Genomic DNA, 17,068 nt, shown 5'->3' on the forward strand with positions numbered 1-17,068 from the left:
CTGAGCCCTACAGCTGCTGTCAAGGAGTCGCGTTTTGGATTTCTCAATGACCTGTTAAGAAAGCTGAAGAAGCAGGACCAAAGCTAACCCGAAAAATGTTTCACTTAGACCAAAACAGGAGTTTTTCACCAGCATGAAGACTGAAATTCCATTGCTGGGATCAAAACCAATCATCAACCAACTTCTTCATATCTGCCATCTTAAAATGTGCCACCTAGATCCGAGGATTTGTTGGAAACCACTGGTGTTAAAAGAATAAAAGGATGTTTTGCAAATAATAATTAGGAAACAATTTCTGAAACTTCTGAAATGTTCTTTTAATGTATAAACAGATCGAATTCAATTATACAAAATTGTATTTATTAAAATAAAAAAAAATCAGAAAATATGAGAAAAGCAAAGTAAACCAGGTGACGCATGTGGTCAACCTTTGATGCCAACACACAGCACAGCTGTTGAAGTGGGCACAACTCAAATTAAGCTCTAAAAAGTACCGAAGATTGATATCAAGTCCAAAATCCCCACAACTTTCATGTACACAAAAAAGGTGACTATTCAAAATCGAAAATTTCTGCCTCTTTCTCTTTCCAAAAAGCAAAGCTCCGATCAATATATTGACAAATTTCATCGTTGCTGAAACTGGAAAGGTCAGTTCCACCATGGAGCGCGTTCTCGTCAGGCGTAGGTGTCTGAACGATGACTTTAGGAACCCGTCGGACCTCCGGGAGGCTTTGCTTGGCCGGTTCTTCGCTGCATTTAGATTGACCCGCAGAGTTTTCAAAGAACTTTGCTTTAATGTCCTCAAAGCCATCCTTCCACTCGCGGTTCGCTGCCTCGATGTCCTGAATGACAGCCTTATGGAAGTCCCTCACTGTCTCCCAGGGAAACTTGCCCACCCGATCGAAAACTTCAAAACACAGCAGGTGCCTCATTTTGCGCTCATCTACCGGCAGGTCCAACTCCAGGATGTGGAAGTAGCCAAGCATGAAAAGATCCAGAGTCAGGCTGTCGTAGTCCACAGGCACGCCTTCCAGACGAGGTAAGAACTGCTCCGGGGAGAAGACCACTTTCTGCCGGTGGAGCCTGTGGACAACAAACACTACAACATTAGACACATTACAAATGTTTGGATTCCTTTTGGTCTCTTTCGTTTTGGTTCTCCATGTTGTTTTTGTGTCAGTTGGCTGTGCATCTTCTGGGTGGAGCCCTCTGTCAGGGGGACGACATTACAAGAAAAATCTGAAGATGCTGCATTATGAGAGAGCTTTGTGCTCCAAAAGTAGTGCTACCCAACCTCCACAGGTACTCCCACAATTCTCTGGTGGACTCCTCTGTTTTCCCACCAGGAAAAGGCTGCATCCTCTTTTGGGGCTTGTGAGGTGTAGGTTTCCATGGAGACGACACAGCTGCCTGCACTTGAGTTATTATTTTACTATTTAAGGAGCTTAGTTCCCAGGACTTTCTACATGTCTGTTGCTTTGTTTCTACAGCTTCTTCCACATTAGTTACATTTATTTATATTAAACTTTGCTTCTACGTTCAGGTTTGCCTCCTGAAACTCCTTACGCCCGTGCTTCCTCTTGCGGCTTGAAGAAATGGCGAAGCTGTCAAAACTTCCAACGTTCAAAAAGCCTAAAAAAAGAAAATCCTGTGTTTCTCTCAGGCAAAAGCTGGATTATCGTCAGGTTTTGGAAATAAATCTCAAGCTAAATTCCCATGTGACACGTGTTCAAGAACACACTACACGCATGTTCTTAAACACACCCATGGTATTCACACTGGGGAAGCAGGGAGGGGCTTCTTCTTCTGTTTACTAGATAGATAGATAGATAGATGACTTTATTAATCCCACAATGGGGAAATTTCATTTATCTGTGGCAGCAACACGACATTCAGAAATAATCTATATAATATAACATCAATAAAGGACATCACAAATTACATTTATATTAGATAATTAAAAATATTACTAAAATTATTATGAAAAATTATTATCAAAAATGAGATTCTTATTAAATAAAGAAATAAATATTAAATAAATACAGCTGCAAAAGTGTAAAAAACATGCGGTCTGCAAAACATGTAAACTGTAAAAAAACATTACAAATTTTTCAAAATACAGAAATAACTAATGAAGTTCACACCAAGAACAAAAACAAACAACTGTTCAGGAACAAAAAACAATTAAAAATTGAAAAACAACAACTACAACAAAAGTAAATGAATCAATGACTAAACAGAAAAACACCCTAGTAGCACATGTCTGCTACCTACAGTTGGAAGAGGCTTGTTGCGAAATGTCAAAATGGTGCAAATCTCGCTCCAGGTTTTTTCTTCCACAGCTTTATTCCAACATATGAAAGACTTGGTGTCATAGAAGTCCAGTCGGGGACAAAACGCAATTCTTAATTTCTCCTACATGCTAAATTTTCAAACGATTGGCACTTCCGTGAATAAAAAGGGACACCATTAAAATCGGAGTCCCTGATTGGTCAAAGTTCAACCTGGGTTAACCTGGGTCAATGTTTGTTCTATGACTGTGCATTTTGTATGTAGCCTGAAAACGGTCAGAGAAACGTACTTAGTGAAACGTTAACGTGAGAGTTTACAACGCAGAAGCCCCAAAGGCACATTAACACTCGTTTACATAGTTTACATCGGAAGTGGCCATTTGGATGTGTTTTGTCGAGGCTGGTGTGACCGTCGGTTCAGAGCACAGCTTTCCATTTCTTGGTTTTTATCTGGTCCCTTTAAACAGGAGCAGGCAACGAGGGCTGCATCCCTGCTTGCTTTCCAACATACCCTGCTTTGCCTCCTTCTAACTGACTGGATACACCTGATCCAGGTCATCAGCAATGAGTAGGGCACAGATATCTGGAGATCATGCAGACTCAACGGCCCTTCAGACCCGTAGCTGCCCACCCCTGCCCGATATATACTAAAAGGTAAGTCTGTGAGACTGAAGGCCGACTCACCACTGATCCTCGGCCGGGGGCGGTTCAGTTACAGTATCAAACCCGGTGAAGTGATCACCTTTGAGCGCGAAATTCCAAAATTAGAAAACCGCCATGTTCCACCGACCCATGACCATTCTTAGGAGATTACAAGGGTGATTCCATTTGACACCATTTTTCAAAAAACAGCAGAAGTTAATTTAATGGCTTGAGCTTTGCAGAAGTTGTTTACAGCTCAGTATCTGCATGGACTCACCTGCGGATCTGCCTGGATGGCACACTAGAGATCATTTTCCTCCAGTTTCCCATCATCTTGTTGACAGCACTCCTCTGCTTAAAGAAGTGTCCCAGGGTACTGTTCATCATCTTGGACTGGGCGCGGCTGTCTGTGCCGTCCACACGACCAGAGGAAGAGTCGTCGGCCATCTCCGGGTTTCCTGTGCTCATCTTCGTCTCCTCTGCATCCCTGCTCTTCAGTGTCACCGCGTAGGCAGATTTCTTCCAGTGGCCTAAAAACAGAACAACAATCCGCTCCTTCCTGAGGCTGGTGGTTTCCTGAACATCTACAACGCTGTCATCACAGCTGATGCCTGAGTCACTGTGCTGGTTCGGTTCTGAGACCGTCTTGAACCCTTTGGAGAGATCGTCTGACTCTGCTCCCTCACGTTCCTCTGCATATTCTAACACGGATGAGTTCTGCAATTCAAAGTTTGACTTTAGAGTCCTCACAGACACTCCAAATTGCTGGATTTCCTCCTCAATGCTCTCCCTGCGCACTCTGGTGGAAAACTGTCTGTCTGGCGCCTGAGAGAACACCGTTATGAGCTCGGTGTTGGGCATCTTGCAGTAGGGCTGGTCTGTCAGGTTGGTCATGAGCAGCGACATGCTCTTCACGATACCAGAGATCCGGCCACACCACACAGGCAGGGGAACCTGACTCTTGAAGTTCCTGAACTGCGTGTTGACGGTGATATTGACGATAGGGGCCGGCAGGATGTGCCTGAGCTCCTCTGCCAGCCGAGCCAGCTCCAGCTCATAGCCTTCACAGTTCCTCTGCATGGAGACGTTGGCAATCTGCTCTTCCAGGTAGATGAGGTCATCCTCTGTCAGCAGCTCACCAAACGGACCCAGGATGGCATTGTGGGCTTGGGAGTACCTCCAGCTGACTTTGACATATCTGTTCCCATTTTCCTGTAAAAGAGGGACCAATCAGCAGGCAGAGAAAAAGACTCGCCATCCTTTTCATGGACAAACATGCAGCACTGCTTCAACATGTGTACTTACACAGTAAAAGAGAAATTTAACTCCATTCAAAACCTCTAAAACATCTGAATTATTCCAAACACGTCCAAACCTTTTGCACACTTGGAAACGCCTTAAGACGTCAGAAAATTGGCGCTCTTCTTATTTAATCTGCTAAGATTCAATTCACACTGGAAGCACAGAACCCTACACAACCACAAGGCATGATCCAATGATCCAACACATCTACTACTAATAAAAATGCATACTGACAGAATCGCATTTTTAAATAACTTCACAAAAACCTTTAGTGTGTCAGGTCACTGAAGATGATCCAGTACAGCAGGACTCCCCAAATCCAGGCCTCAAGGGTCCTTCATGTTTTCCATCCAACCTGTCATTGAAGCTCCTTATTGACTAAACACACCTGATCCAGGTAATCAGCAGTAAATAAGGCGGGGTTCCTGGATTTGAGGACTACAGCTTCAAAAAGAGAATGTGTCCCTTTTGTCGGGGTGGATAAAGGTGGAGTTTGATGCTGTCTACGGATCACTGTGTTTGAGTTTCATTCCATCATCCTTTTCTATTTTAGATTGGAAATGTCTTGAATGAGATGGGCAAAGTACTCCCCCTCGTCTGATGAATCTGTTATCTTTTGGTCCCTAGATATTTTCTGCTACTTGTACAAATGGTGTGGAGTTCCTGTATTTTTTATTTTATTTTAAAGTAAGTACTTTATTCAGTAAAAATGTACCTAATTTGGATTTCTTTTGTTGGATTTCTTTCAAAATTCTGTTCTGTTTCTACATGTCAGATAGTGTAGCAACATTATAGGGAAACTTAATCCCTTCCTCAGAAGTTAGCTTCTGCTTTGTTTGTTGCTGTTGGAATATCTGACCTCATTTTATGGAAAAGGTTGCTGTTTGTTTATATTTGAAGTTTTCTGGATTGTAAATTCTGATACGTCAGTAAACTGAAATGAGTCCTACTCATTTTTACCTTCTTACACCCTTTGCTTTCCTTCTCGCTCCATGACACATCCTTGTTTGGTAGTGTGGTTGGATCACATGCAGCACACATTCAGCACAACACTGTTTGAATGTCACTGTGGCTGCTTTACTCTGAAGCTGGATAAATATTTGAAAATTTTGTGGGGAGAAATTTGGGTTCCAAAATGACGATGGTTGGACCTTTGGTTTATTTAAAACTGATGGAATATCAATAAATACATTGATGGAAAAATATGGTAATTTAGTGTGTTCCCTACAGTCAACTGACTGACTTGTTTCCAATCCAAACACATGAAATATCAGAAGTAGCTGATTCTTGAATTTGGCCTCATTTATATCCTATCTGATCAGAAGAAAAGCACATTTTCAAAGATGTCCTCATAGATTTGTCTCAACAGATGAGCATGATTCAAAGCCGATCTTCAACTGTACCATGTGCTAAAACGGTACCTTCCTCCTTTGGTCTTCCTCATCCAGTAGCCTGGCCTGCAGCTGCCTCACCATGACCTGCCTCTTCCACTCAGCGATGGGAAGGCCCCTCTCGTCGTGCGTGGGCACCAGATAGTCAATGTCTGACAGGTTGGCCTCCTCCGTTGGTAGAACCACCATCTTGTTCTGCAGACAGGTCCAAGTTATCTGCTTTGTTATCTAAGCAACTGCAGCACAAACAAAGTGCAGCTGGAGTTGCAGACGCACAGCTTGTCCCGTGAAGACTCCTGACATCCCGGAGTCTTTCAGAGACTTGATGGACTTCATGTCACCGAGCAGTTTCTTTTCAGCCAGGACGTCTGTGTTTGGAAACTGGGCTTCGTCAGCAGAAACGCCCTGTTTGCCCCTGGCTGTCTTGTACTGATGGAAACCTTTAATAACTGCAACAGCATTCAAAGGTGGAAAACATCCAGATTTACAAATCTGGCCTTTTGTAATTAACATCGTACTGTGCCCCACCAGATGTTACTGCTTGAACTTCCTTGATTCTTCGGACTGCACGCCTCCCGAGCTGAGCAGGTGAGGATGAAGATGGAGAAAGCTGGGGGTACCTTTCCTGTGGAGACTCCTCACACTCAGGTTTCTGATTTGGACAAAAGGATTTTTCAACTCAGTTATTATACTAAGAAACAAAAACAAAAAAAACAACACCAACTATCTTCCGACCTTTAAACTGTCCATGAGTGTGTCCCTGCTGGCCTTACTCAGGCTGCAGTAGTAGTCTTCCTCACTATGTGGCACAGAAGGCTTGGCCTCCACCTCCTCTGGAGCGTCTCTCTCGATGCGTCTCTCTGAGGAGGTCTGCAGTGGGAGATAACGATGAAGATTGACCTTCATTCTGCCGTTTACCTGTACATCACCTCAGTGAGTAAATGCAACATCTGCTGTCATTTTCCACTTATATTTGGATGGAAAATTCACATTTTGAACAGGGTTTTTTTTATAGAAGGATTTTTTTTAAACATATACCGGGCCGTTTCTGCATCTTAACTCTTCCTTTAGCAGAAACTAAAGTTTTCCCGATATCTATTTTTTAATTCACTTATTCAATGTCACATTTCAAAACAGTATTGCAAACATGAACAGCTCAAAATCAGTGTAAGAGTTCTTCATGATGCTAAGTCTGACACGATGTGACAACCGGTTCCACTAACAACAGTCATGGAAGTGAATGCAGGTAAATAAAACTGCTTCTCTGATCAGACTGACAGGTGTGTTGGCCTACAGATGGCAGCAGACTCTGTAGTGAACATTTTGTGTCAGGTCAGCCTTTGGTAACAGATTTGTATTGTCATAACACTTGTGCTATAGGCACTTTAACATTGGGAGTTGGGTCATCTAGACCCACTAGACAGTGCGCTGAACCTGTTTTTCTTCAATGATTTGTGATCTTCACTGGTGTCCATGGATTACATGAAATCCTCTTCTCCTTTTTCCACCTTTGACATGGTAGGGAGAACACGTCAATGTAAGGGAGGGGTCATAGGATAGCACAAGGGTTAAAAGTGATCCATGTTCAGGGATGGGTACTGTTTGGGTTTTATTCGGTACCGGTGCCAATCCGTTACTGTTAAAAGGGTGCCGGCTGAAACCAGGGCTTTTTTTGTGATTTTGATTAGCGATGAAGACAAAAAAGAGAAAAATGAAGAGAATGAAGAGAAAAACACAAACTATTGCCAAACCTGCACATGTGAGGAATCAGCATCACAGGATCCTGCAGAGCCTGAATGTATCTGAGTCGCTTGTTTCTGTGTCAGTCTCACCTGAACCATGTGGAGGATTATTATTGCTATATTAACCCTTGTGCTGTCTTAGATGACCCCACCCTTCCATTGACGTGTTCTCCCTACCATGACAAAGGTGGATAAAAGTGGAAAGATTTCATGTAATCCATGGACACCAGTGAAGATCACAAATCATTGAAAAAAAAGGTTCAGAGCACTGTCTAGTGGGTCTAGATGACCCAACTCCCAATGTTAAAGTGCCTAGGATAGCACAAGGGTTAATGCTATTGTTGCTCACTGCATGAGTGAATGTTTTTTGTATGTTGGCAATATACAAGAATACATCTAAATAATGTCATTTTTGACAGAATGTAAATGTTTACAGAGACCCAGATGGGTGACTTGCTTCATCAGATTTGTATTTTTCCAGCCCTTCTATGATCCATGTTTTTTATTAACTGTTATTTTCCTCACTGAAGGACATTAATCACAGGATACAAAAGGAAAAAGCCTTGTAAGAATTATTTGTGCCTTCAGCATAAACCTTGTTCCAGTCCTGATGTATTAGTTGAGCTTTTAAAGCTTCAACTGTTCTGGTTTTATGGGTATCTGTTTTATCTGACTTTAATTTGCTCAAATTTAGAATGACAAAGACGGTTGTGATGATGTCTAATGTGTAATAAAGCACTTTTCATTTTCTAAATCTGTTATATTACCAAAAATATTACCAATAACAGAGGCACTTTCCCTTGGTATCTCATTTCATTTAGTAACAAAAGGAGGAAGCAAACTGCAAGTGAAGATGTTATTCATAAACTCCACAGATTTATGTGACTCCAAACAAATCTATGTAAAAGTCAAAAGATTATCAAGTTTAGGATAAAATCAGACATTTCTCCTGTTAAATGGGATCAAATGTGATCCTAGAGGACTTTTTTTTATTATCTTCCTTTTCTATCTTAATAGTTACACACTCCATCAACCGTCAGATTCATGAACTGCTATGACATCATATGTAATGTCATCATTATTTTACTGAGGTTCCTGTTGGGACTTCTATGTATTGACTAAATCTTCAGTCAGTTCCTCGATGTCGTCTGCTGAATAGTTTAGGTTCTCACACAGAAATCTGTCAGGATCCACGTCTTCTTGCTCATATTCCTTTGGGAGGCTGAACGTTTTAATTTTGCTTGTTCTATTTATTTATTAAAGCCAAATGAGCATCAAAAACAATAAAAATAAACCAATTTATTAGAGCTGGGTGATATGGCCTAAAATAAAATATCACATAGTTTTCATTCCAAATTCGATGTTTGATTTTAATTATTTTTTTCTCCCTGCTTTTATGTTCTTCAACAAAAGTTACAAATGATGGAATATATTTAACAAACATTTTTTTATTTGAAAATTTCCTCTGGAAATTGGCTCCAACACAAAGCTGTAAAAATGTCTGCAGATCAATGCAGCAGATATTTTTACAGCTTGTATAAAATCTCAGATTTTGGCAGTTGAAACCCGCACAATGAACTGGCATTTTGCAAAAACTGTGATCACATGCATGCACTGCAGCAGTGACTTGACCTCACCAAGATGGCGGTGCTCTCGTCCCATGAGGAACCACGTGATGTCTCCTCTAGCGATAGAACTCATTGGGATTTACCCCCCAATCCAACCCTTTTATGCCGAGTGTCAAGCAGGGAAGCATTGGGACCCATTTTTAGAGTCTTTGGTAGGATTCGGCCTGGATTTAAAGTCATAACCTTCCAGTCACAGAGCAGACACTCTACCACAAGGCCACTGAGCTGGTATTTAGCTGGCATTAAGCATCGTAGCATTTAGCATCGTAGCATCAGTGTGCAACGACATCACTGTCTCTAAGTCTCCAAATCATTTCATTAAACGTTCTGTTGCTGCTGGAAGTCCAACGTTTATCCTCCAGTTATTTCTGGATTCTGGTAAAAATTCTCACATGTTTTGCTGCTTCATCAGTTTAAAATAAACCTACATGGAGGTGATTAGTGATTATGCGCTAGTGTTTTTTTCCTCAGTCTCTCAGAAGTAGCTCCTCCTTTGCTTGCTGCTGTTTTCACATCTGCGCTTTGCGAGAAACTGGCGGACTGACTTTACTCCAAGAAACGAAAGCCCCAGAGAGCAGAGAGCTGGGAAGATAAAATCGCGATTTTCCCAAAAATAAATCATCTAAAACAACAAAACAAATGAATCAATTTAATCGATTAACCGCTCAGTCTTATAAACCATTAAAACAAGCCATTGCATCACGTTGCATTTATATTGATCCAAGTCTGTTGTTTTCCCTTAAAGTACTGTTTGGCCCGTTCTGAAGTCCATTTGGTTTAATCCTCACTTTACGGTTCTTTGTCCACCGTCTGGGGTTTGTGTGATCTTTCTCATGAGGTGTTTATTTACATCAGCCCCTGAGCCTCTTGATTTCTTTGTTTGTTCAGCTTAGTGTTTAGAATTAGAGAATCTCACACCTTTTGTTAGAAAGTAGTTTGGTCTCTGGGGAGTCGTGTGACAGGCTGCCTCATTTCTGCTGTCCAACTAAACATCTTTACTATTAAAGGGGATCTTCTTCGTCTTTTTCACCCGTTCCAGTCCTGGCCTAGGCTCCAAACCAGTTATGACCAAGTCATTCATTCTAGTGAATAGTTCCAGGTTATCCACTCTGTTGTGAAGACCTCCTTGTCTGGTCCTTTTCTTGGATCGCCATCTTCAGCTGACATACTTCCTCATTTAAGGCCATCCATTTTCTTTTTTCTTTTTTTTAACAACAAAAGGACTTGACCAAAATAGGATCTGAAAATAGGTGGGATGATGGTTTTTCTGGGAAGTATTTGCTGGATTGTCAGAACAAAGAAACCCCGTGTATCACGAAAGCAGACATATTGGAAATATCTGATGAGCAGCTTCAACAGAATCCCATCGGCTGCAGAGTCGAGGGTCATCTCGATCGTCCTCCTGCTTCTAAAGGAGTCAGGAACGACGAGTTCATTCCTCCATCTGTACCAGAGGTATAGAGAAAAGCTTGGCTCCACTCCCGTTTAGTATCACTCAAGTAGAGATAAGACGTCTCATCAAATTAGCCACTAAAACCAAAGTAAAAAGAATGACTCCAGCACTGATTATCAGTATGAAGGTCATGTCTGATTTACTATTTGGATGAGTTAACTCACAGGAACAAAGCAAAAGGAAATTATTTTTTTACACAGGTTATAAAATAAAAATATTATTAAAATGAAAACCCCTTTTATTTGACTGTTTCTGGTAACAAACCATGTGGAATAAATGGTCAAAATGAAGCATCAAATATAAGGGATGCTACAGGTGAGAGCTACAGCTCAACTCCACTCAGGTAAGGTTTAATCAGGTGAAGTACCATTTTTAAAGACTTACAGAAGATCATACAAACAAGTAAACCCTGCTTCTGATTTACTAACTGAACCTTTGAGATTCAGAAGCTTAAAAAATGAAGAAAAATCCAAATGCAAAGTAAAACGAAAGCAAAAGGCTGACTGCAACTCTAAAAAAAAGATCAAACTAATCAATTACAAAATGATAACAGTATACGATAATATGTGTAAACGTGTTTAAAGAAGTATGGATGGATGGAAATGGAAGAATAGTGAAAGCAGGGTTGGAATTGTAAAAAATAAGCTCAGATTTGCTTTTTCCCCCCAGACTTTAGACCTCCAAATGCCACAAGTCAATTCTTTAGCTCATATAGAGCATTCAAAGGCCTGAAGACGTCCTCCACGGCTCAACGAAGCAGCAGAAGTGCAGGAGGCAGCGAGCACGCTCGAATGGTGGCAGCAGCTCCAGAGGATGCAGGATATATGGAAACGTTTAGGCTCCGTTTAATGAATGAGCGTCGTCCTAATGCACTCCATATCAAATTCAGCTCTCTAGGGACATGATTAGTAACTAAAAACATCAAAGCCGGACTTAATATGCTGCTGTATGCAGTTGTGCTTTATGTCCATGAGGTGGTCCATGCTATTTTCTCTCACACAGCACTTTGATGTGGAGCAACATGAACTATGCCGTAACACTGCTCAGGCGGAGCAAGAAACTTCCCAGAAGTTGTGCAATCCACAAACAGATAAACAAGAAGAGAGCTGGGAAAAGGATCTGGCTCCGATGTGACCCTTCTCACAACAGTTCAATGTCCTGAAAGCTGCAGTGTGCTGCATCAGACTCACTGGCAGGAGAGCATTTGGTTTTCATCAGCACCAGTGGGCTCGCAGTGACTGATACTCTAACCCTGGCTTTGGCTTGGAGCCACTCGTCCCGCGCTGAAGAGCTCAATCGCTGCAGATTAACAGTCAAGAGTTTAAGAACAATCCTTCACTGCTGTCCCTTTGGCCCGCAGACAGCGGCACCAACCTCTGGTCCCACCCGGCTTGAGTCCTGAGAGGGCATTACAGAACAGAGTGTGCACTTTCAAACATGCCTGCTGATCCTTCTCTCTGGAGTCGATCACAAAAATAACCTGCCTCCACAAGAAAGGCTCCCCACAGGGGGCGAAGGCTGTGGAGTAAATCCAAGTTCACTCACGTGACGCTCAGCTTTCCTGCAAGCCCAACGTCTGACAACCACAGTTTTGCCTACACCGTTTCAGACGTGACACTCGGAAAAGGAAAACTCTACAAGAGTCAACAACGAGACACAGCCATGTGTCTTAGTCACCCCTGACCGTAAGAGGCAATCACTGGATAGAAAGTAGTTCCAACTTTGCAAAAACCTTTGCCAGCTACTGTTACTTCAGCAGAACTTTTTAATGTCTTGCAAGAATCCTTAGTTTGAAACCGATTTAGAGAAAAGGCAGGACACGCTCACACAAAACAAGCTCGAACAACCAACAGCAGTTGGCGGCATCCGATAGCACAGATAGGGATCGGCCTGGAACGTCTCACCTTCAACTCCCACCGCAACACGACTTGACCGACACTCCCACGGTGTATCCAGGTCCTCCAAGACCGAGAATGAGCCCCTACCTGATCTACCTGGGGTTGAACTCCACCTAGAGCATCTCTACCACTGGCTGTGAGGCTGCTGGGTGATAAAGTATAAACTCAGAATGGAGAAGCTTTTAATAATTCATTGAAAGGATAGGATGGCCGGTAATGTCACTAATGCACGGACAAACTAATGGTCGTGTCGCAGCATAAAGGAAGTATCAATGGAAGACTGGAAAATAGACACTTTATCCACGAATGCTTTGTTCCAACGGGATCTCGGAAGAGACACCTCTGACTGATGATCTCAGCTTCCTGAATAGATGTTAGCCTCTGCTGCTGACCGATGAATCATCCGGCAAATAAAGAGTTCGACAGGAAACCGAAGTAACACGTGAAAACACATCAATCTTTAAAGTTATTACCTAAAAGTGGATAAAGAAAGTAAATAAGACCTGCAGGACCTGAGAACAGCCACCTTTCAGGCTTTAAAACCAGCTTTCTTTCAGTACATTCTGACCATTGAAGAACTTTTGTTGTGTAAATACAAGTGTAGTTTTTAGATCCTCATTTCCCTCTTTACACCCACCAGATCCAATGTAAAGACGTGATTGTGCCCCCAGACTGTTCTGTCTCCAGCCGTGTTTTCCTCTGATGGCAAATACTTTTGACCAGAATACATACTGTAATTTAATTGGACAAGCGAATCAGAATAAAGATGAGAAAACAAAACAAAGCAGGACCTCCTTTATTGTCTAACAAGGTCTTATTCAACATTAACACACTACCCTGAAGACTCTTGTTTGTTATTGAAACCATTAGAACCCAGAAGATTTGTTTCTTCTGTTCTGGCACACAAAGCTCAGACAGGGTTCCTCCTTTTCAAACGCTGCTCTAACAATCTGCAGCAATCGACAATCTTACAGTCATGACAATGTCCAAAAAAACAACACTGAGCTCCAACACATTTTCTGGGATTCTGCCCCACTTGTAAACCGTTATAACCGTGTTCCTCATTGAAAAAATGATTTCTGCTTCAGTTTTGCAAGAATCTAGACAAATAATCAGGTCTGTTGTTTCTTTAACATTTATTCAACCCCTATAGAGTGTAAAACTCCGGCTTGTTATGGTTTTGTGTTTTCCAGCATTCAAACATCTGTACATCGTTTCCTTAAATCAGACATTCGGACTTTTCTACCCGCAGCAGGCACGTCCAAAGTCCAGCCATGGGGCTAAATGCGGCCCACGTTCAAATCTCCATCGGCCCGCAGGCTCCTGCCACAAAATAGAATCATATGCAGCCCCCAGCACTTTCTAAGATCTGTGTGTACCAGTTCCTGATTGTGACTCGCTAAATTACATTCTGGCCGTTGTAAATGGGTGAGAGTTAGGGTTTGAGGTATCCCATTGCAAAAAAAATGCAATAGAATTTATATTAAATGGTTCGTTTCTATTTGTTATTTATGTATTTTGTTATTAAGTCATTAATATTTATTATTGAACTTTATTACAAGGGTTTAAAGAATGCAGGTCTATTGATTGAACTTCACGCTTTCATCTTACCAAATCTGCCCCTCTTTGCAGCAGGTTTGGCCCCCCCCCCTGACCTGCGGCCCTGCCGTCTGCCCTCTGAACGTGTTCCGAGTGTGTGTGAGGAAGCTGATGTTTGTCTGGCTGCAGCCTCTGCTGCGCTGTGAGATGAGGGTTGACAGCCTGGTCCCGTATGACCTCTCGGTGAGTGACCCCTCGGGCAGAGGCCATCCGAGTCCGCTCAGCCCAACCGCTTGGAAATGAGATGATCTGACCGACACGACAACCTGTGACCTGCACCGCACCACACAAACACGAACCACCCGCAGAAATGTAATTAAGACACGTCTGTTACGCAGAAATTAGAAGGATTCAATTCTGCTTTGACTGTACAGGTGAGGACTTTGATGAGTAACACGACACGCTTGTGCATTAACCACCAACGCTGCACATATTTCAGAGGCGACAGCCGTTGCACTTCCACTTACTGGAAGAAAGAACATGACACACGCACAATCAAACATGTTTGAAGCCATGACATCCTGCTCTCCCAGTCCTCAGAGGGGTAGGGTTGCTGGTTCCAGGCATCACAACAGTGAAAATGCTGAAACTCAAGCCTGAGGATCCCATAACAGGCTCAGCGCCTCGTCCCTCCACCCGAGCTGCAGGGGGGGGTAACTGATAGGCCTTTAGCTGGTGGCGGCCTTGGCCAGGTCTGACGCCGCAGCGGCCCCTGCACTAATTAGCTCCATTGTTGGGCGGATCATTTCTGAAGGTGCGGAGCCACGCCTCACTGCTTCACCATCAGCAGCTCTTCGTAGATGAGCGCTGCCCTTCCCTGCTGACTTATTCATGCCAGTGTGGGCCCACAGCTGTGATTGGTCCACATCCCAGGTGGAGAGCAGAGCAGGAGTGACGCTGAATGCTTCAGCCAAGCGGAGAAACTACCATCAACCCCAAAAGCTGAAACTCTGCTGCTGATTGTAATGCAAATATGCATCTATTTGGGAAAAAAACAAACCACAGATCTCCTCTCTTGTTAAGGTGTTACAGCTAAAATATTCATCGCTTTAAGGAGCTCCGGGATTCCTACACAAAGAAGCTAATCTCAGAGAGTCCTCTGTGGAAAACTGAGAGGGAAGCATCTCCTCCACAACTCACGCCATCACCAGGAGTGACGCCTTATTAACCACAGGAGCCTTCATCCTCTGTTTCACTTTGAGAGCGGTGCAATCAGGCTGAGTGGAAGTAAGCAGCTCAACAAAGCTGCAGGCTTGAACTGACCAGAACATACGCAACAAATCCAGAAAATGAGTCACCGAGTTTCCCAGACCCTCCAGATGTTTGCTGTTGACGCTCCTCGTCTGTGTTTTGAGTTTTCCATGGAGGCAAACAGCCGGTGAGGAGTCAGGAAGGACAGGACACGCAGAGGAAACGTGCACAAGAGGGCTTACGGTTCTCTCAATGCCACGCAGATATCTGGCACATTTGGAGTGTCCGTTGTACTCTGCCAGGTCTGCTGCTGTGAACCCGTCGATGTCTTTATCTGCAGGGTTAGCTCCGTTGACGAGCAGGACTTTACAGCACTGAGAGGTCAGAGAGGAAGACGAGGATGAGAGGAAGACAGAATGTGTCCCAGAACAACATTTCATGAAAGGTTTTTGAAGATAAAAAGTCAACCTCCAGCTCTCCATTCTCTGCAGCATCATGAAGAGGGGTGCCCCCCCAGTAGTCCTCCATGACCTTTGAACCCATGCACAGCAGCTTGTCCAAAATGCAGCAGTGCCCCCTGCTGGCAGCAAAGTGCAACGCAGTTGCTCCTTCTCCGTCCTGGCAAGACAAGCCGACATCAGTGCAGGTCGCCTGTCAGGAGAGTACAGGAAGCCAGCATGAGGGAAGCCATTTATGCAGAGCGTGCATAAATCTGTGCCTCTGCACTGACCAGCCACTCCACCACAGCCTGGTGACCCATGTGAGCAGCGGCGTGCAAACAGGTCATCCCATCGCGGGCTCTCAGGTGGACATCAGCACCAAATTCTTTGATGAGACACTCCACTACATGAAGGTGCCCTTCCTGACAGGCCAGGTACAGAGGGGTGGCACCAGTCCTGGTCTGATGGTCCAGTGTCCTGTGTCCAGAGAGCAGCAGCATCATGTTTTAGACTGTCAGCCTTTGAACTGCCCAAAAAACTAAAACCAATTGAAAGTTCCTCATCATACTCTGAAAAAAAAGATGTACCTCCACTTTCCATTATGCAGACCCACTGGTCAAGAGTGGTTCACCGTACATTACTGTTACAGTTCAGGAGAATGTGGACTCTGTTGGCTGGGCTGGGATTTGAACCTGTGACCAAATGATCATGTAACTGCAGAACCAAGGGAGCTCCTGTTTTACGTGACAGCAGGTCTGTCTGCTGCTGAGACAAGGAGCAACTCATAACAGTCTGCACAGCCCTGCTCCTGATGTCTCTGCGGCATTTCCAATCAAAGTCTGGGGAAAAGTCCCACTAATGAGACTTATCAAAGCAGCCAGTCCTTCAGGTGAAACGCCGTCTGTTGGTCTGTGTGAAGAACTGCAGGGAACCACAAAGAGGCTTTTCCCTCCAAGAAGGCAGTCTCGCTAAAAGAGGCTCACAAAGTCAAAGAAACATGTTTGCTCCTAAAATCTGTAAGGATTTCAATAAATATTTGAGAAAAATATCAGACCACATGGGAAAGAAAGGTTCACATTTCTCTGATGGTTATTACTATTTGATAAATACTTTTACCTTCTTCAACTTTTTCATCCCCTTTGTTCATGTGATATTTCACGTTTCATTTTACGCTTGGTAACCAGATTTTAACAAAGCCAAAATGTAAAAATGCAAGCAGGAATACATGTTTTTAAAAGCCCATCTTTTTAATTTGGCTTTTAGCTAATTGTAATATTGTTATATTTGTTTTATTTAATGCTAACTTTACTCTGGATCATTAATATCTCATTTTAATGCTGAAGTGTTTCATTGCTTTTATTACTATTTTTTACTTTGGATCATTATTTTATTTCCAAAGCTTCCTCAGCTGAATCCTGTACCTCTTGGTTTGTTCCGCTGCTGCAGCTCTACATGGGGGTCTGCATGGGGGGGCGTCCTCAGCTATTGACG

The 17,068-nt window shown here is 43.1% G+C and overlaps 1 protein-coding gene across 1 annotated transcript; it reads right to left on the reverse strand.

Moving 5' to 3' along the window:
* Nucleotides 1-292: 292 nt before the first annotated feature.
* On the reverse strand, nucleotides 293-16,214 carry espnla (espin like a). The gene is made up of 9 exons (XM_011473702.4): nucleotides 15,868-16,214; nucleotides 15,606-15,788; nucleotides 15,380-15,511; nucleotides 6,362-6,496; nucleotides 6,155-6,278; nucleotides 5,903-6,075; nucleotides 5,657-5,821; nucleotides 3,211-4,145; nucleotides 293-1,083 (listed from the first exon to the last, which is right to left on the reverse strand). Exons 1-9 carry the CDS (start codon nucleotides 16,078-16,080, stop codon nucleotides 552-554), a joined length of 2,592 nt encoding a protein of 863 aa, XP_011472004.1. The 5' UTR covers nucleotides 16,081-16,214; the 3' UTR covers nucleotides 293-551.
* Nucleotides 16,215-17,068: the final 854 nt, after the last annotated feature.

This window comes from Oryzias latipes, chromosome 4 (genome assembly GCF_053564925.1).
Source record: "Oryzias latipes strain Hd-rR chromosome 4, Olatipes_Hd-rR_3.1".
Classification (NCBI taxonomy): Eukaryota; Metazoa; Chordata; class Actinopteri; order Beloniformes; family Adrianichthyidae; genus Oryzias; species Oryzias latipes.

What these genes read in the sequence shown, in the direction of transcription:
- espnla (XM_011473702.4), bottom strand. Translation starts at nt 16,080, where the DNA reads ATGATGCTGCTGCTCTCTGGACACAGGACACTGGACCATCAGACCAGG. An exon ending in CACTCATGGACAGTTTAAAG is followed by an intron (nt 6,279 to 6,361) that starts GTCGGAAGATAG and finishes TGTCCAAATCAG; the next exon opens with AAACCTGAGTGTGAGGAGTC. An exon ending in AGGAAGACCAAAGGAGGAAG is followed by an intron (nt 4,146 to 5,656) that starts GTACCGTTTTAG and finishes CCTCTTTTACAG; the next exon opens with GAAAATGGGAACAGATATGT.